This window comes from Vulpes lagopus, chromosome 10 (genome assembly GCF_018345385.1).
Source record: "Vulpes lagopus strain Blue_001 chromosome 10, ASM1834538v1, whole genome shotgun sequence".
In the NCBI taxonomy this organism is placed as follows: Eukaryota; Metazoa; Chordata; class Mammalia; order Carnivora; family Canidae; genus Vulpes; species Vulpes lagopus.
The window spans coordinates 79,043,366-79,065,236 of record NC_054833.1 but is presented as its reverse complement, the minus strand read 5'-3'; the positions used below and the strand labels follow the sequence as shown (position 1 = coordinate 79,065,236).

The 21,871-nt window shown below is 41.2% G+C and overlaps 1 protein-coding gene across 1 annotated transcript in view; it reads left to right on the top strand.

Annotated features, from left to right (window-relative positions):
- Positions 1–21,871, top strand: part of C8A (complement C8 alpha chain) — a 63,720-nt gene that overhangs the window by 31,204 nt on the left and 10,645 nt on the right. Inside the window, exon 7 of the mRNA XM_041771261.1 lies at positions 800–1,040. Within this exon, the coding sequence (XP_041627195.1) occupies positions 800–1,040 (241 nt within the window). The remainder of the gene's footprint in view (positions 1–799; positions 1,041–21,871) is intronic.

Below are 21,871 nucleotides of genomic sequence, written 5' to 3'. Positions count from 1 at the left end.
TATTACCCCATTCTTGTCTTTTTTATTATCTCAGGAGCCTGCTTCACTTTATTACTTAACAGTACAAGATTACCACTAGAACATAAGCTCTATGATGGGAGGGGTCTATGTCATTCAAGATGATGTCCTCTGCTCCTAGCATAATGCAAGTGACTAATGCAAGGCTCTTACTCGTTCAGTAAGTTACCTAAATAAATAATGTTGGCATTTCATGTCATCAAAAATATTCCTAAGCATAATTTTTCATGGATACTGAATATTTGTGTAGGAGGTTTCTTTGTGCCATGCAGTAATTAGAGCAGGGAGGTGTGTGGAGGTGACAATGGACTGGGGACAGAGTGAGCAGCACCATGGAGCATGTTGCAGTAATCAACCCAGTTGAGAGTTGAGGAGAAGGGGACCTGAACAGGGGTAGGGGGAACAGAGATGCAGGCACAGGAGAGGCAGCCAGGCACATCCTGGTGTTTAATACATGCCTGTAAAATAGAATAATACTTCATTATGTGTACTTATGCTCATATGTTTATATATATATAAGCTTATATATATATGTCATAAGTTTATGACATATATAGTCACTATATATAGTCATATGTTTATATATATAAATTTATATGTTTATATATAAACATATTTCCCATATATATTCCCACTATATATATATATATATATATATATATATATATATATATAAACATACTTCCCATAGCTCCTAAATGCTGCCTTTCACATCATGCCATGTAATAAAATGTGTACTCTTTCTTCTTTTCCCTTATTCCGTGGTGGTTGTTGTTGGCAGAAATATAGCTTCCTCAGAGTTTTCACAAAGGTGCAGACTGCTCATTTTAAGATGAGGAGAGATAATATTGTGCTGGATGAAGGCATGCTGCAGTCATTAATGGAACTTCCGGAGCAGTACAATTATGGCATGTATGCCAAGTTCATCAATGACTATGGCACTCACTACATAACGTCTGGATCAATGGGCGGCATTTATGAACATATCCTGGTGCTTGACAAAGAAGAAATGGAATCACAACGTAAGTAGAACAGAAGCTTTATGCACACAGTGGCCAACACATGTGGTTGCAGTTTTCTGAGCGCTGACTATGAACCACATATGATCTCATTTGGGAAAACCGTATAAGGTAACATGCCTAATATTTGTGCAGGAGGTTGCATTGTGCAGTGCTGTAATGAGAGCAGGGAGACCTGTGGAGGGGACAATGGACTGGGGGCAGAACAGAGTGAGGAGATCAAGAAGGACATTGTAGTAAACACCCCAGTTAAGAGTATTATTATTTATAGGGAACTGAAGGCCAGAGGGGTGAAATGACTTCCTAGGAAGCATCACAAACAGTATTTGAACTCAGACTTGTCTGGCTCCCCAAGACTATGTGTTTTCTATTGCGCTACAATTACCTCTTTGATAATAATAAATAATATTTGGGATTTTGTTATTTACAATGTTAAACCTTGGGGATGCCTGGGTGGCTCAGTGGCTGAGCATCTGCCTTTGGCTCAGGGTGTGACCCTAGGGTCCTGGGATCAAGTCCCACATTGTCTTCCCCACAGGAAGCCTGCTTCACCCTCTGCCTGTGTCTCTGTCTCTCCTTCGATGTCTCTCATGAATAGTCTTTAAAAAATGTTAAAACTTGTTATAAATATAGATCCTTGGTTAATGGAACTGCCATATAATCAGTCAGTGATGCTAGAAACCTGGAGTCATCCCAGATTCCTCCTCTCGTTTACCCCTGCAGATCTCAGAGAACCTTCAATTCTGGCTCTGGACTAGCCTTCATACCTGCCACCCCCCAACCCCCAACCGTCTCCTCCACCCATCCAGTGGTAGGCTGGGTTCTCACCTGTCACTTATCACTGCATTGGCTTCTAAATGGTCTCTAGGGGGACGCCTGGGTGGCTCAGCAGTTAAGCGTCTGCCTTCCACTCAGGGCTGATCCTGGAGCCACAGGATCGAGTCCCATATTGGGCTCCCTGCATGGAGGCTGCTTCTCACTCTGTCTCTGCCTCTGTCTCTGCCTCTCTCTTTCTGTGTCTCTCATAAATAAATATATAAAATATTAAAAAAATAAATGGTCTCTAGGGGAAGGCTCACCTCTGCAATCCATTCTCAACAACTGCTTCCAGAATGATCTTTCATTGTACAGATACAATGATATCACTGAGAAAGGCACTGAATGGGATGAGCGCTGGATGTCATACCACATGTTGGCAGATTGAATTTAAATTAAAAAATGTAATAATAAATAAACAAATAAAAATACATAAAATAAAAAATAAAAAACAATATCACTTCTTTGCCTAAAATCCTGAATAGCGAAACTCCTTCACACAGCATCAACAGCCATCATGATCTCAGTCTGAATGGCTAGAACAGTGATTCTTGAAGGGTGGATTCTAACTGCAGCATCAGTGTCACCTGGGAACCTGTTAGAAATGTAAATTCTCAGGCTCCCATCCCTATTAAATCAGAAACTGGTAGAGGACCCAGCAGTCTGTATTTTAACAAGCCCTCCAGGTAATTCTGATGCTCACTACAGTTTGAGAATCACCGACTTAATCAATGAGTGAGTAAAAGGCTAAGAGATCTCTCCATATTTCAAAGCTAAGTTCAAATTCCCAGTTTCAAGAAGTTTCCCGGACTGAACCAGCTCAGAATGTCCATTTATTTCCCTCAGCACCTTCATATAAACCTCACACTAGTTAGTCTTCAAAAGATAATTTTCCAAATTATAATATTTTTCTCATAAAGATAGCAAGATCTTTGAAAGCAAGGATTATGTCTGACACTTCTTTATCTCTTTAGCACACAGCACAGCTCTTAGTACGTAGTATGTAAAACAAGACATGGAGTTTGAAAGAGGGCATTAATTTAGATTCCTGGTTAGAGTCATTCATTAATTCATCCTTCTATCCATGTATTTATTCTTTTATAATTCAAATATCTCTTGGCTATCTATTATGTGTCTGTGCTACAGATACAATGGTGAACAAATCTAAATATGGTCCCCATCCCTTGCAGCAGAGTACTGCCTTCCTAATAGCAGGCCTTAAAATCAATGTATGGATCACAAACAACTTTTGAAATAATAGCAACAAAGGAGAGAATAGAAAATATCACAGAGGATTAGAGGTAGTGAATAGAAGTTATTGCTTCAAGAAATTTTTTCCAGTTAAATAAAGACATACATACATGTATGGAATCATGATACAAAACAAATAGTTTACAATAGATCAATATAAAAAAGGAGTTTGAAAAACTAATTCAAGTGGGTCTTTTTAGAATCATCAAAAAATGCAAAGAAGGAAACACAGTTAACATTTGTTGAGGACCTACTAGGTTCCAGGTACTCTTGTGTACATTCTCATTTAGTTTTCTTGACAACACTTGGTGGCTGGTATTATCCCAGTTTTATCCCATAAATGCTGAGGCTCCTCGGGGAGGTTAATTACTTTGCCCAGGGCTGCAGGAAGCTGGCGTCAGAGCCCTGGACCTATGGTCTTTCCACCATGTGGTCCTGGGTAGAGCTTTTCATTTGGGTTCTGTCTTTGGTGTTGGATTACTAATTAATTGTCTGGGGTGTCTCATGGCCCCTCCTCTTTAAAATCTGTGAGGCAGAAATGGGCTTCCAATGTGGTTAATATTCAAAAGGAGCCCACCAACAAATTGTCCCAGGGATAATTACCTCAGCTCTGTTTATAGAAAACCATATGTCGATAATAGCACAATTTGCTATTTGTGAAGAGCTGATTTTCTATAAATCCGGAAAGTTAGTGTTGCTTTTCTATAAATATGGAAATGTGCTAATCATCACCTCATCTGCTGGAGACCGCTAATAAATCAGAATTCCATTTACATATTAACCTACAAAGAACAAAAATATCTACCTTCTTTCCCTTTGACAAATCGAATCATGCACGCTCTTCTTGCCATGTTTGATATTTTTCTAGTTCCTTCTTTGTCTCTGTCATCCTCTGTCTCTCCCTTTCTCTTTGGTGCCTTTCTTTCTCTTTCTTTCTGTCCTTCCTCTTTGTTACTATCTCTTTCTCTGTATCTTTGATCCATATCAAATAATAATATTTATATTCTATAAAGTGCTTGTTTCTAAGAAACACCACATGTGGTATATATTCATGTCCTCAAAGAGCTGAGCTTGGTATGGAATGATTAAGTGAACACACTGGCTGGTTTGCCTTGGAAGAATCTTTTGTTCTTGGGTTTGCCTCAGATCCTCTCTGGGTTCACCCCAGAGGATGCACAAGGCTGTTTCTTCTAATGTGTCCCTTTAGATAAAATGCTTCTCCCTCAAAGGCAGCATGAAAACATGCATTAAAAATAAAAGGATGTCTTACAGTTTTCAGTGTACAGGTCTTGTAAAAGTCTCTGAAATAGTAGGACATTGATTAAAGAAAAGAAGATGCCAGTAAATGGAAAGATATTCTGTGCTCATGGACTGAAAGAATATTGTTAAAATGTCTATACTACCTGAAGCAATCTACAGATACAATGCAGTCCCTATCAAAATTCCAATGACATTTTTTTTCAGAGAACTAGAGCAAATAGTTCTAAAAATTATGCAGAACCACAAAGATATCAAATGTCAAAACATTCTTGAGAAATAAGAACAAAGCTGAAGGTGTTGCACTCCCTAGTTTTGAACTATACTACAAAGTGGTAGTCAACAAAACAGTATGGTATTGGCATAAAAACTGACATACTAACTGATGGAACAGAATAGAGCCCAGAAATAAACCCACACATACATGGACAATTAATTTATGAAAGAGGAGGCAAGAATATTCAATGGAGAAAGAAAAGTCTCTTCAATAAACAGTGTTGGGAAAGCTGGACAGTTATATGCAAGAGAATGAAACTGGACCACTATTTTATACTATACACAAAAATCAACTCAAATGGTTAAAGGCTTGAACGTAAGACCTGAACCATAAGACTCCTAGAAAAAAACATAGGCAGCAAGCAACTGGTCTTGGCAATTTTTTGGATCTGATTCCAAAGGCAAGGGAAACAAATGCAAAAATGAACAATTGGGATGAGGCCAAACTAAAAAGCTTTGGCTCAGTGAAAGAAAACCTTGACAATATGAAAATACAATATACTGACTGGGAGAATAAATTTGCAAATGATATATCTGGATAAGGAGTTAATACCCAAAATATATAAAGAACTCATACAACTTAAGAATGAGAAAATAAACAATCCAATTAAAAGTGGGCAGAAAGGGACACCTGGGTGGCTCAGTGGTTGAACATCTGCCTTTGGCTCAGGGCGTGATCCCGGGGTGCCAGGATCGAGTCCTACATTAGGTTCGTCACAGGGAGCCTACTTCTCCCTCTGCCTATGTCTCTGCCTCTGTGCGTGTGTCTGTCATAAATAAATAAATAAAATCTTAAGAAAAATTAGTGGGCAGAAAAAAATGAAGACATTTTTCCAGAGAAGACATAGAGATGACGAGCAGGCACAAGAAAAGATTCTCAACATCACTAATTATTAGGGAAATGCAAACCAAACCCTAATGAGATATCACCTTATAGCTGTCAGAAGGGCTATTATCAAAAAGACATCAGGGTCCCTATGTCTTTTTAAATTAGTATTTTCATTTTCTTTGTGTAGATACTCAGTTGTGGAATTGCTGGCTCATATGGTAACTATTTTTAATTTTTTGAATAACCTCCACACTGTTTTTGCATATTTACCTATTTTTTTGTGAGAACAATTAAGTTCTATTCTCTTAGCAAATTTTAATTATATAATACAGTCACCATGTTATGTATCAGAACTTATCCATCTTATAACTGAAAGTTTTTACCCTTTCAACAACTCCCTATTTTTCCCACCCTCAGTCCTTATAATCACTTTTCTGATCTCTGTTTCTATGAAGTTGATTTTTTTTGTTTCATTATGCAGCATTTGTCTATGTCTGCCTTATTTCACTTACCATAATTCCTTCCAGGTTCATCTATGTTGTCACAAATGACAGGATCTCCTTTTTAAAGGCTGAATAATATTCTATTGTTTATCTGTACCACATTTTCTTTATTCATTGATCTGTTTTACTTACACAGTTTCCATACTTAGGCTAATATGCATAATGCTGCTGTGAAAATGTTAGTATAGATATCTTTTCTAGATAATGATTTCATTTCCTTCTGACATAGTCACAAAAGTCAGATTGCTGGGTCATATACGTAGTTCTATTTTTAACTGAGGCGTCTCCATTCTGTTTTCCATAGTGGCTGTACAAGTTTACATTCACACACAGCACACAGCACACAGGATTCCCTTATTTTTTAAAAAAAAAGATTTTTAAAATATATTTATTCATGAGAGACAGACAGAGAGAGAGGCAGAGACATATGCAGAGGGGGAAGCAGGCTCCATGCAGGGAGCCCGACTCAGGACTTGACCCGGGGTCTCCAGGATCACACCCTGGGCCGAAGGTGGAGCTAAACTGCTAAACCACCCAGGCTGCCCTTTTAAAAAGATTTTATTTATTTGTGAGAGAGGGGAATTGAGAGAGAGAGAGGGAGAGAGAGAGAGAGCCCATGCACGATAGCAGGGGAGTGATATGCGGAGAGGAGAGGTAGAGGGAGAAGCAGATTCATCACAGAGCAATGGGGAATGCAGGGCTCAATCCCAGGATCCCAAGATCATGAACTGAGCTGAAGGGAGATGCTTAACCAACTGAGCCACCCAGGTGTCCTACACAGGGTTCCCTTAATTCCTCATCCTCATTAGTATTTGTGATCACTTATCTTTTTGATAATAGATATCCGAACAGTTGTGAGGTGATATCTCACTGTGGTTTTGATTTGCATTTCCCTGATTAGTGATGTCCAGCATCTTTTTATATCTGCTGGCTGTTTGTGTATCTTCTTACTTAATCTTCCGAATATTTGTGCAAGAAGAGAGGTTTTCTTACTTCTACAGATAAGGAACTGAGGCTAAAAGCTCTATCACAAGTAAGTGGAAAATACACGAGTTACTCTGAATTATAGTTCAGAGTTATTTCCCTTTTATCCAACTGCCTTTGTCCAGACTCACAACCTGGGAATAATTATGACTTCTTACTCTCTTCTCATATGTCTCATTAGTCACCTCCCTAGTATGTGAACTCTGGGCCTTCCTCTCCATTTCCACAACTATTGCTTATCAGGTTATGCTATGTTTTCTCTGCCGGTTCCCTCCATCCATGTTGATGTGTTACATGAGAAAAGTATCAGAGGTTAGTGGATATTCCATAAATACCTTTGGGACAAAGATGGTAGTGGTCTGCTCTGGACTCCTGTTTTGTGGCTAATATAGATAGGTCCTGACACATCTGTTTCAGCTTCTGTGTCTTTTGTCTCTCAAAACATAATAGGAAATAGAGTTTCCTATCCAAATCTAAGAACCTAAGTAAATCTGATTGGATACCTTTACCAGGGAAGCTGTAATGGAAACTATGCATGGAATAGAAAGTAAATGAATGGCCCTAAAGGTTCTCTAAAGGCTCATGACTTATATGGATTTTGTCCATATTGAAAGGACTCTGCAAAGACATTATAGAAAATGACTTCTATTGGTGCTTTGCTTGTGAAGGAAACCAGCACCACTGTCTGGCCCCATAAGAGCCAGCAGGCAGTGTGATAGTAAAAATATTTTTTCCAATTGAGATATCTTCGCTTTCCATGTAGGCACTGCCATCTAAAAGCTAATATTTATGTCTCTGAGTCTATTTTCCCATCACTAATATATGGACAATAAACCACTTCTAAAGGCTGTTAGAAGAAGTACCCAAGATAATATTTTTATTAATCATTTTTTAAACGATTTTACTTATTTATTCATGAGAGATGCAGAGAGAGAGAGAGAGAGAGAGAGAGAGAGAGAGAGAGAGGCAGAGACACAGGCAGAGGGAGATGAAGGCTCCATGCAGGGAGCCTGATGTGGGACTTGATCCTGGGACTCTGGGATCATGCCCTGAGCCAAAGGCAGATGCTCAAATGCTGAGCCACCCAGGCATCCCAAGATAATATTTTTTAAAAGCGTTGTGATAAGTGAAACACTGTCCAACCAGTGGTTACTATTATGGATTACAGTTGTACGTGGGGTCAGTAGGTTGTAAGGGCACGTGATCAAGGACTATAGAAGGAAAACACATGCTAGTGACATGGTAACAAGGAACCTAAACTTGGGAGTCAGACATGTCTACACATCTGGGTGTATGTCTTGGTTCTACCAGTCAGTAGTGCATGACTTTGTGATCAAGGGTACTTAATTTCCCTAAACCTCAGCCTTTCAAGGCCCATATTGGAATGATAACCAAGGTTTGTGTGTTTGAGAATAATTCCAACCACATCTTTGGTGGTAAGTGGTCAGATATTGTCCCCCTTGATTCAGGCTAATCGTAGTGTAGCACAGTGGTTGAACACATGGGTTCTCTCACTTACCAGCTGTATGATCATGAGCAGCTTATTTAATCATTTTAAATCTCAATTTCTTAGCTTGGTAAACTGGAAGTATTAATGGCATTCATCTCGCAGAGAAGTTTGAGGAATGAGTGAACATATCCACAGAAAATATCTAACAAGCACCCAGTAAATATTAATTACTGAAAAAGGTTCTGAGTCAGAGTGCTTGAATTCAAATCTCACCTCCACCATTTATTAGCCAAGTGACCTTCAGGCATATTAGTTATCCTCCTCATGCCTCAGTTTTCTGTTCTTCTAGATGAGGCAATGATAGTACATACTTCACAGGATTCTTGTGAATATGAAATGAAACTATGTGAGCACATGGCCCAGGGCCTGGCATATAGTAAGAGTTAAAAAAATGTGACCTGTTGCTGCTATACTGTGATGGGTTTTTTATTATTACCACATGCTTTATTTTATTCCCAGATTTTCAGTTATTAACTCTATAATGTTAACTGCCCTCTCATCTGTAAAGTAAGGATAACAAGATAACCTATCTCATCGTTCTCTGCAATTGGTCAGCTCTGAAACACTGTTCAAATGGAAAGGAAATCATTATCACTGTGTCCAGCCTGCAGTGGCCAGTGCTTTTGCTGTAGACTTGGAGCCTCAGCAATCATGCCTTCTCCCTCACCTGCCTATTTTTTTGATCAAGGTTATTCATTTCTGTCCCTGGAACTTCATCCAGTTTTGGAGGGACTGCTTCTCCCATTCATCAAGGTCACTTTGAATTCTCATCACTATCTTTCAAAGTGTTAACAACTCTGCCCAAATCAGGGCCTGTGTTCCATCATTCCTCCCCTTGATGGATGCCAGATAAGTGACCCTGGGAAAGACCCTTCCAGCAAGAGCACAGTACATTCTCTCCGTCATTGATCATCACCTTCCAGCAAGGGTCCCTGGACCAGCTGGTCTACCACCTAACTTACAGGGTAGAAAAAGCCACAGAAACAACTAAAACTCATTAAAGTTGATGTCAATTGTAATTCCACATTCCCTTCCTTCCTTCTCCTTCCCTTCCTTTACTTACTCATTCCTTCAGCTTTTCACTCAACAAACATTTATTAAGCACACAAACACAGTACACATTGTCTAGATACCAACATGGTTCCCCTCATCAAGGGTGCATAGAAGGTAATGGGATTTCTCTTTGTCGTAATCATCTACTTACAGTCAGCAATGATATATCCTGTGGACAATCAAATTGATTACTACCTAAAGAATTAATTTTTAAAATTCACTGCACTTAGAGCTAACTGAAATATTTGGTTTTAATAAATATACTTACACATAATAACTCCCAATATTGATAAAGTATAATATAGTCACATCTAATATTCCAGATAATCTTCAAATTACTTTATGAGGAGGTGAATTAGTATTTTCCCCAATTTTATAGAGAGAAAGCTGAGGTACAAAGAGCCTAAGGAAATCACTCAACATGATTCAGTTAGTATTGAATCAACATCTTCTGGTATAGAGTTTGTATATTGCCCAAGTATTTATCCCTCCCAATATTTCCTCATATACTCTTTTATTTATTCTGATACCATATATCAGAGGCTTAGCCTCCAGCAGAGGTGGCAAGATGGTCAACATTTATTGAGCATTTTACTATGTGGTGGACACTGAGTTAAACACTTTAAACATACTATCTCATTTAATCCTCAAGAAAGACCTGTAAAGAAGATACTATAATCCCCAATTTACAAATTAAGAACTGCAGCTCAGTGATGTTAAATAACTTGGCCCAAGGTCATGGTGCCATTAACTGGTGGAGCCAGGGATCAAACTCAGGAACCTGTGATATTAACTGACATGCTATAATGTCTCAGAGATGTTTTGCCTGGGATTTTTCAAACTGCAGGTCATAGCCCATTAGTAGATTGTAAAAGAAAGTTAGTGGGGGGACGCCTGGGTGGCTCAGTGGTTGAGCATCTGCCTTTGGCTCAGGTCATGATCCCAGAGCCCTGGGGCCAAGTCCTACATCCAGCTCCCCACATGGAGCCTGCTTTTCCCTCTGCCTATGTCTCTGGCTCTCTCTCTCTCTCTCTCTGTGTCTCTCATAAATAAACAAATAAAATCTTAAAAAAAAAAAAAAAGAAAGCTGGTGAATCATTATCAGCATTTAACAAAACAAAATAAAGGGAAATAGGATGGAAAATATCAGAGTGCACTAAAGTGTGGTGAAGTATTAAAACTTATTTTATCTGGATGTATGTGGGCTGAATCATGGAGTAAAGTGTATTGCTTAGTTTTCAGCATAGTAAAAAATATTAAAAATACCATCTAGTGTGTTCCATTGACTATACATGCATATCTCATTACTTTAAATAGAGGAAAACATCAGTGGCCATAATGAAAGCATTGGGAGATATATCAGTTGGGGTTCTAACTAACTGGTTTCAGAGAACCAATAAGATATAAAGATTTATTATAAGGAACTGATTCACCCAATTATGGAGTCTGACAAGTCCCCAGATCTGCAGTTGGCAAGCTTGCGACCCAGGAGGGGCTGATGTTTCAGTGTGGGTCAAAGGCAGGAAGAAAGCTGAAGTCCCAGCTTGAAGGCAGGAAGACAGCAAGAGTCCTTTCTTACTCAAGAGAAGATCAGCATTTTTGTTCTATTTGGGATGTCTACTGATTGGATGAGGCCCACCCACATTACGGAGAACAATCTGCTTTACTCTATTTTTTTAAATAATAAATTTATTTTTTATTGGTGTTCAATTTGCCAACATACAGAATAACACCCAGTGCTCATCCCGTCAAGTGCCCCCCTCAGTGCCCGTCACCCATTCACCCCCACCCCCCGCCCTCCTCCCCTTCCACCACCCCTAGTTCGTTTCCCAGAGTTAGGAGTCTTTATGTTCTGTCTCCCTTTCTGATATTTTCTACCCATTTCTTCTCCCTTCCCTTCTATTCCCTTTCACTATTATTTATATTCCCCAAATGAATGAGAACATATAATATTTGTCCTTCTCCGATTGACTTATTTCACTCAGCATAATACCCTCCAGTTCCATCCACGTTGAAGCAAATGGTGGGTATTTGTCATTTCTAATGACTGAATAATATTCCATTGTATACATAAACCACATCTTCTTTATTCATTCATCTTTCGATGGACACCGAGGCTCGGTGTCCATCGAAAGATGAATGCTTTACTCTATTGATTTAAATGTTGATCTCATCCAAAAATACTTTCCCAGAAACATCCAGAATAATGTTTGACCAAATATCTGGACACAGCTGTGGCCCAGTCAAATTGGCCCATAAAATTAACAATCACAGGAAGGCAGACAAGGTAAAAAGCTGGAGGGAGGTGAAATAATCACTGCTAAGAAAGGCTGGAAAGTCTCATCCAATGAAATAGTTTATCCAAATGGCAATGAAAGATGGAATGTTCCCTGGCTTCTAACTGAGTCTGTGGCAGGCAGCACTGAGTGCCTCCATGAATATCCTCTCACTCAAGCCTCTCAGCAATGCTTTGAGCTGTTTTATGGCTGTTCCCATTTTACAAACAGGAAAAACCAGGTACTAAAAGGTAGAATGCCATGTCCAAGGTGAAACCGCTGGCTAGGAGCAGGGTGAGGTCTGACACAAGGATTCTTATTCCCAGCTCCATGCTTCTTGGAGTCTATCTGGATATTTTATTTCATTTACCTTTGTATTTTTATTTTTTGACTTTTCTTCCTTTAAAAAAAAAACATAAAACAGCTTGCAATAGCTTTGAAAGTGGTTAAATTAGGTTTAAAAAATAACTAATGGAGTATTATGCTCAATACTCTTTCCTAAATGCAGTTTGGGGTCAGTTTGGCTGATTAGGAACTGTTATTGGGAGAATTGTTAAGCCTTAAATCGCCCAGCTTGTGATTGTCTGTTCTGAAGCTTAGGTACAGTGACAGAGCCAGGAAAAAGGATGGTGTGCTGGCAATCGCAGCACTCAAAGAAGTGGACCTCAGAGCCTTGACAGACAGAAAAAGTGTCTAGGCCAGTAATGGCAGCTGGTTTCAATAGCAAATGCCAGCGGATTATGACACAGGACGGGCTGAGCCTGACAGTGCTGTGATCAATTAGTGATGTCTGTCAGAAGCAGTAGAATGGGGGAATGAGGGCGCCTGGGCTGTGCATTTTTTATTCCATTTAGAGAATGAGACAAAGGCAGCCCAAATAACTAAGCTGTATGTGGGGAGTGACTGGAGTGGGATGAACGTGTTATTTAAGTCCCTCAAATTCTCATATTTTCCATCACATTTATAGATTATTGTTGTTGTTTGCTTATAATTCCCTTTCAGGAAGGTACTGAGTAGAAAACAACATTTTTTTTTTCCTTGTTACCCAAATTAAGAGGCAGCAAACAATTAATCTCTGGGGAGAATCCTTCTAATCTAATCTGCATCCACCCACCCATCCCTTCATTTATCCTCCCAACCACTCAACCAGTCAATGAGAACCCATGATTTCCAGGGACAAAGAGATGAAACACACAGCTCCATGCCCTGGAGAAATATGCAGTTAGTTGGGCACCAGGATTTATACAATGTGAAAATGCTCAAATAGAAATAAACCCACCCCTTTTGCCCCTCCCCTTTTCTAGACTGCAAGACATCCAAACCTGAACTTCCAAAAATTAGGAGTAGGAGCTTGCCTAACGGAGAAGGGAGCTAGGGCTTTTTAGGTGGAGGGAGTCTCATGAGAGTGGGTGAGTGGCAGGAGACAAGAGTCCAGGTTCACCCAAAGGCCACACTGTTGTGGAGGGCTTGCCCCTGAGGCCAGTGCATTAAGGAGAGCAATCCTGCGGCTGAGTTATGGCAGGAAGAGTGATGGCATTAGTAGGTGGAAATGCAGTCAGTGTTGGCCTCCAGGGAGCCACAGAGAGGATGACAAGTTGCAGAATGGTAAGCTGCTGGAGCCATGCAAAGGTGACCATTGAGCACAGGAGGGTTCCTGCCCCTGGAGATGGCCAGTGTTCAAGGGAGCATGCTCTGGCCTCACTCAGCCCTAGCTATGGGCTATGCTGTACTGAGCTATTTGCTGGTCCCTCAACTTAATCATACCCCATTTCCCCCTGGGGCTTTATAAGAAGAAACAGGCTATTTCTTCTACCTGGATTTCTGTTTCCCTAACCATACCCTTTCTTCTTCACCTGGCTACTGCTTATCCATTCTTAATCTATGCTTAGATAGGACCCTTCCAGTCTCCATGGCCTGGGAGACTTCCTAGGTGCTTCAGGGGACTTGGGATTTAGTTCGATCTATCACACTTTACTGTCTACTTCCATCATGGATCTTGTTGGTGATGTGTCCCCAGAGGCTTGCCCATAGGCTGAGGCTGGTCTATAGCAAAGGCTCAGTGTCTTTCTAGCAAGAGAGGTTCAGAATCCAAGCCCATCTATGCTCAGCCTCCTCTGGAACTTTCCTACACTCTGTAGTGTCAGGGTAGAGTCCTAAAAAGTTTGGACTGGATTGGATAGGGCAGAGGGTATGGTGGGCAGGAATATGAATGTGAAGGGTCTTATATTTATGGCTCAACAGTCTGGGCTGGCCCAGAGGGTCTTTTGCTGTGCCTGCTAACCAACCAGTCACCCTGAACAGACAGGCACTAGATTCTAACAGGCTCCAGGCTTTATCCCCAGTTACCATGACAACCAGGCTTCACGGTGATGGATGGTATTGATTGACTGACAGACTCCTGGTGTCTTGGCTTTGTCCCCATCCCCCCTAAGTCATTTGCATACACTTGGAACTGAGACACTCTCAGCACCATACTCCTGATCTTGTCCTAATTTTGCATTTCTACCTCTGTCACTGAAACAGCCCCAGCCTTAAAGGGGAAAAAGGCATGATGTTGTCAAAATTACCCCCAGTGCCACTCTTAGCTCTCTCTCCTGTAGGTAACATAGTATGGCATGGACAAAATGGGCTTTGGACACAGACCTTGGTTCAATCCTAGTTCTACTATTTACTTACTGTATAATTTTAGGCAAGTGACTCAAACTATCTAAGCTTCTGTTTACTTGGCTTAAAAATGAGAATGATTGCACCTGCTGTGGAGAAATGTGTGAATATGAAATGAGATGACCCATGGGAAAGTTTTGCCTAGCATATAATAGGTCCTTATCAAATATGGCTTTTCTCATAATCTTCACTCATTCGTGGCCTAACAATATATACTGCAGAATGCGGATTAAGAAAACCTGTTTTGACAAACTCCTCAGTCTCCATCCTTCTCTGATTTTCCAAGTTCAGTAGCAGGGACAACCAGCCCAGTCTTTGTACGCTGTAGCATTCACAGCAATAGTAATAATAGTAATATTTGACTGTTATTTCTGGGTCTGACAAGCCAGGCATCATCCCAAGCATTGCACGTTGCACACGGTACAGCTCGAATCACTTTAGCACCACAGACAGCCCTACAAGGCAGACACCAGGAGAGCCCCCCACCTTACAGATGAGAATACTGTGGCACACAGAGGTTAAATAATTTGCCCAGACAGTAGGTGTGAAAAAGTGAATTATAGTTCAAGCAGTCTCCATTCTAGAAGGACTGAAAATCTCTGCTATACTGACTCTTATCATGGCCACATCAGCCCCCTCAGCTATACTGCCTCTTGTGTGTGTGTGTGTGTGTGTGTGTGTGTGTGTGTGTGTGTATCTATCTCCAAAATCATCTAGAAGAACCAGAGTCCCTGAAGATACTTGTTATCAGTCAGGAGGGACATCTGAGATTGCAGTCCCAATGCTGCATGTTGGGAGCATGGATTCCTTTCTCTGAGCCACTTGGTAGAATGAGGTGATCATGGAACCGGGGACTTGGTAAGGCTACTACTACTTGTGCCACATGAGGAACATTTCTCTGCACTGTTAACACTGGGGTGATAAAACGAAGCATGCACTGCATTTTGGGCAAGCAACCGCAATTTGGGGCAAGCAACTTAATAGTAGCTAAGATTTGTCGAACACTTAATTGTGTCAGATGCTGGTTTTAGAGACTCGTGTGTGGAAACTATCACTGCCATTTTACCAATGGGGAAAATAAGGCCCAAAGAGGTTCAGGCAACTTCCACAAATAGTGAATGTGAATGTAAAACTCTGACTCGAGAGTTCACATTCTTGGCCACAATTACTGCTTTTCTTAGCCATTGAGCCTGCAAAATGGATAAATCCTCCTGGCTCTCTAAGATTGTTGTGAGCCTCCAATGAGATAATGAAGATGAAGGTTTATAAAATATCATCTCTTAATCCATTGTGAGATATTACAAAGATGTGATTTGCATCATCAACCAAAAGGAGATCTGAGACTATCAAAAACATTTAGAGGTATTGTCTAGATTGGTTGGAATCAGCCCATCCCTGAGCACTCCTGGGGGCTTGTCACATGCCAGGTTCTGTGCCAAGACCTGTAAACCCAAGAGATGATTTTATAAGTTTGCAGTATAATTGGAAGAATAGACCAAGAAACCGACAATTGCTGAATTGGAAGAATAGACCAAGAAACTGACAATAGGGTATGCTGAATACGATGCTGGAGGGAAGCACAGAGATACCGTGGGGGACACAGAGTTGGGCCCTTGGGAGAGAAGAAAGGCTTTCTAGAGCTGACTGGGAGAAGAAACAGCATCTGAAAGGCACAGAGGTACTTATACTATTATTCCTAGGTGGTTGGGAAGGAGCATGAATTTCAATGCATAAACAGTAGCCTACACTTCCCAGCTAAATAATCATCTTTTCCAATATCATGGCATGAAATAGATTCTATGAGTCTTCCCTGTCCTTCTGAGCCTGTCTTTGGGGGCAACCAATGTAGCAAAGCCAACATAGCAGATAGATCACAGCAACCTGAATGGCATTTGTTTGTTGCAAAGAGATAAATAATGTATTACACCTGCTGTTTTCCACCTGATGCTTTTCATCTGAGAAGTGACAGACTTGCTGCGCTCTGGCACCTTGGAAGTCAAGCTGCCTGGTTCTGCCTCCCCGCCACATTGATGCAGCCTCTCCAAAGAGGCAGGAGAACAGCTCTAACACCTGTACCACAGACAAGACCAGGTGGGAAAGAAGCAGTAGACATGGTGGCCAGAGACATGTCTTCTGGGCTCCTGGTCTGCCAGGTGGGCATCACAACAGCTCTCCTCAGGTCCAGACTAGAGTGGGAAGGAGCCCAGGGGCTACCAGTACTTCTTACACTGATTGGCATCTCTCTTTTCTATTCTTGAGTTTAGGTCGGGTTGGCTTTTCCGAGCAGAATCTTGCTGCTAGGGATGCAAGGCCTCCACATGGCATCCCTTTGCTCTCAATGTCTCTGCTTTGTCTGGCTAATTTCTACTCATCCTTTCAGACTTGCCTCTATATCCTTTGACCCCCGAGGAAGAGTCCCCTCTGCTGGCCTCATTCACAGCTCTCATCACACTGAGTAGTAATCATGCCCTTCCAGTTCTTCACACTTGCCTGTGAACTCACTGAGAGCAAAGTTTCAGAATCATGGCTTTAGAAGCAACCTTAAAAGACCACTGGTCAATTCTTCAAACCCTTCTACTGTGCTCCATACAGGCAAATAGCCTCAGCTTGGTACCCTCTCAGTATGGGGAGCTCACTGCCTTATGAGACAACTCAAATTTCCTTGGCCTGTGGCCATCTTGATGATTTACCTTATGTTGAGCTTAAATCTATTTTCCTGTAGCTTTTGCCCTTTTGCTCCTAGTTCTTGCCCGTGCAGCCACACAAATAAGCCTAATTCCTCTTCCTCAAGACAACCCTCTGGAGAGAGCTGAATCTAGTTCCACTGGTCTCTCTTATTTTTTTTTTTCCACTGATCTCTCTTAAAGAGAGATCTTTCCTCTGTTGTTCAGGTGAACATCCCCCATCCCCTCAAACATTCCCAAAGCATGTGGTTTTGAATTTCTTCACCCTCTCCCAACTCCTGCCAACCATGATTCTTACACCTGATAGTTGGACTATCTTATATACTTCATATAAGTGAAATCATGCATGTTTGTCCTTCTGTGATTATTTCACTTACAATAATGTCCTAAGGTTCACCTATGTTGTTGCATATGGCAGGATTTCCTTCTCTTTTAAGGCTGAATAGTGTTGAGTGAATGTCTTATTTTCTTATTTCCTTTTTAAAATGTAGACTACAGAACTTTGTGCCAGGCTCTAGGTTTCTCTCAGCTACACAAAGAGAGTGAGATTATCCCTTCCTTTACTTTATTGATTATAATTTCCTCCTGGTTTTTCACCTGGCTTCATTGTCTTCCTGAGCTGGAAGTTGTCCAAAACCCTACAGCCTTTTCTCTTGCTCTCCTAAGCTGTACCCATTCCCTATTATGCTTGTACATGGTATTTTCTCCCCAGGGAAGGATGTTACAGCTTTCCCAACTGAGCTTCATTTTGCCATGCTTGGTCTGTCTTTTCTTCCAAACCTTTTGAGGGCTTTTTGAATCCTGATTCTTTATCTGAATGATCCTTGGCTTTTCCTAGTTACTTCTTACGGGTAGATGTGATGAGCCTGGCTGCTAAGTCCATATCCAAGGCATTGACAAAGGCATTGATTGAGACAGGGTGGAGGCCAGTGCTCTGTGATGAGCCACCAGAGCTTGCTGTAGAACCATGGTATCCAATATCTGGCACCAGAAGTGCAAACTAGGAATCATCTGGGTTATCTGTTTAAATAAAGATTGCTGATTACACAGAAATACAGAATTAGAACTGATATAGGTGGGACATGGGAACCTGTATTTTTAATAAGCACTCCAGACAATCTCACTGTGTAGCCATGATACGGGTCCAAAGCTGACATCTAAGGAGTCTAGCCTGATGGGATGGGGTGGAGCCATGGTGGATCACTGTTTGGTTCTATAAATACAGTTGACCTTTGAACAACATGGATTTGAACTGTGTAGACCCACTTATACATGATTTTTTTCAATAAATACAGTACTGTAAATGTATTTTCCTTATGATTTCCATAAGTTTCTTTTCTCTAGCTTACTTTAAGAATATAGCATATAATACATATAAAACACAAAATATGTTTTAATCAACCATTTATGTTAACTGTAGGCATCCCATCAAGAGTAGCTACATTTTGGGGGAGTCAAAAGTTATATTTAGATTTTCTTTTTTTTTTTTTAAGATCTCATTTATTTATTCTTGAAAGACACACACACATAGGCAGAGACACAGACAAAGGGAAAGGCAGGCTCCATGCAGGGAGCCTGATGTGGGACTCGATCCTGGGACTCCAGGATCACACCCTAGGCCGAAGACAGGCGCTAAACCACTGAGCCACCCAGGGATCCCCTATACTTCAATTTTCAACTGGGTGGAGGGTTCACGCCCCCTAACTCCTGTGTTTTTCAAACTTCAGCTGTGTAGTCAGTCCACTCATACCCCACACCCATCTGGGCAAGTGCACACAATTGCTCCAGACATTTCTCTGCTCTCTCTCTCCTCTTCCTCTTCTGCTCTTTACTTGCTGAAAGCAAGAAGTCTCTGGTTCTGTGTCTTGGCTTCTGATACCAGTTTCAAGTCCTGGATTTGGGCACTACGTAAGACCTTCTCTACCCCCTCCCCCCTCCCCTTTTACCCTCTAGCCCCCTCCCCAGCTTTCTGGTATTGCTTTCCCATGGGCCCTCTGTAGACAGCCCTGATTTGGCCTCCCCTACAGCTTCTGGTGAGTGACTTCACTTCTCACCCTCGTATATTGAAACAGGCAACTCTAGGGATACACCTTAGCTTTTGTTTAGTATGTTGTCCCAAACCTGCTAGCTTCTCAAGGACAAGACCTTATTCAGATTTACATCATATTCCTATTTAATTCACAGTGTCTACACTGCCTAACACACATCATGATGGGGATGATACACAGTCAATGTTTACAAAATTTTTCTCTCTGATAGCAGAATTCTCTAGTCTGATGTGATAACTGCAATTAATGGAAATGCCACAGGCTTCTAAGTGAAACAGACTTGAATTTGAATCTCAGCTCCACCGTCTCTTACCTATATGATCTTAGGCAAAGATAATTCACCTCTATGAACTGAGAACATCTCAATTAAAAATAAGGAGTGTGGGCTAGGTGTCCAAGGATGCTTGAAGTTCTCACATCCTATGATTCTTAAATCACAGACCTTCCCTTGCTGGCTGAAACCCTACCTTGGTGTCCTTGGAAGGCAAATCTTTGCAGTTGAACAGTGCTGCTCAAATTGAACTGGAATCCCCCCCACCCTCACTCCACTCTCCCCGCACATGGCAGGCTGTGCAGACCCTGTGTGAGCATAAGGGCTCTATGGGTGCTCTCCAGCACCACCTCCTCCCACCCTGTAATCAGCCTACCCTGTCACTGGAAGCAGGCAGCCCTCCACTGCCATTCTCCTTGTAATCACTCTGGCTTCTGCCTGTGAATTCCTTTTCCCCACTCTTGTTTATCACTGGTGAAGCATTTTTTAATCAAAACAATTAAATATGCTCAATCTTCCTCAATTAGTAATGCATTAACAATTAAAAGTACTCAAATAGAAGTGGCAGGAGAAGCCCTGTGCTTGATGCTGAGTGTTGGTGCTCATACCTCACAGCATCCCCTTCCAGGCGCTTCCAGCCCTGGAGTGATTCAGAAGAGTGCACAGAGGCATGGGGTTGGAGTTGTGTGTGGCTCAGGGGAGTCTAGAGAGAGACAGAGCCAGCCCCTGTCTCTGCAAACAGGAAACAAGCCCAGTGTGGCCACCAGCCTTTTCTCAGCTCATACAGGGTGCCTGTGACTAGGATTTGTTTAGTTTTGCTTTTGAAAAATACAACATTTGTACCCGGTTCAAGTATACAACATGAAGATCTGATATACATATACAAAGGGAAATGATTACTGCAGTGCAGCTAATTAACGTATCTTCTCACATAGTTTCCTTTGCCTGTGTGTATGTGATGAGAGCACCTGGAACCTCTCTCTTTACAAATTTTCAGTGTTCTATCCAATATGATGAACTGTCGCCATCAGGCAACACATTAGACGTCCATACTTATTCATCCTACATAAGTGCAACTTTGTTCCCTTTGACCAGCATCTCCCTTCTTCCCCCACCTCTGCACCCCTGGCAACCACCTTTCTACTCTTTGCTTCCATATATTTATTTGGTTTTTTTAGAGTCTACCTATAAATGAGATCATGTCATTTTTTTCATTTAGTGTCTGGCTTACTTCATGTAGTATGACATCCTCCAGATTCATCCATGAACCTGGTTGTGGCACATTATATTATATAGATATAGCTGTAGATACAGAGATAGAGATATAATAGTCACACACACACACACACACACACACACACACACACACACCACGATTTCTTCATCCATTTATTTAAGTGACTGGAATTTGAATTCAGGATTCCTGACTCCTGAGATTCTTTCTGTCAGAAGCCCATACCACAGGACTCATGGTGTATATGTATTCGCTCATTTTTTTCATTAATCAATTACTTATTCTCAAAATAGTTAGGGAGCATTTCCTTCACAGCAGACACTGTCTGCCATGTTGACAAGAGAGCAGTGAATAAGGCACAAATATTTGACCTCACAGAGTTTGTAGTTTGATGGGGATGCAGGCAAATAAACTTGCTTCCTCAATACTCCCTTGAAAAGATTAGATCTAATCCTTAGCTCAATTGAATAACTGACCTAAATTATTTTTTCCTTGTGGTTGCCATAACAATGCAGGGATTGGTAATATTATTGTATAGTTGTAGTTAAAAGTAATGATAGTTCAAAAATGCAAACTCCAGTTCAGAACCTTCAGAAAACCTGAGCCACAGATAAAGCTGGACTCTGGTCAGGACCTTGCCCTAGTCGATTTTTCTAGCCTTACTTGCCAGCCCAACAAAGGGCTGGAAACCCAGCTTTGTTTGTGTACAGAGTGAGGGATTGGGATAAAATGATTTTACAGCTTTGAGGATGATGCTCCTCATCTACAAGATTCAGGTTCCTCCGTGGGTCCCCAGATGTAGACAAATATAGAGATAGCTAATGTGGGACTCAGTTATCATGGGGCCTGAAGTCAGGTTGACTCCCCATGGAGATCTATCCATCTTCTAACAGCACTCTGACCTCTCCAAGGTACTGAGAGGTCCTGAGCAAAAAAAAAAAAAAATTGTGCAAATATGATCATTCATGCCTGACTGAAACACATTGGTAGCTTTAAAAAAAAGAAGGAAGCATTCTGATCCAAATCTGCTTCATGGAGAACATGATATTTGAACTGGAGCTTGAGTAGACTTTGGAACGATGAGGGAGGGAGGAAGAGGCATTGTGTGCAAAATGGGAGAGTGAAAATGGTGCCAATCATGGGCCAGTTACTACAAGAGGCACAGGGCTATATGGATG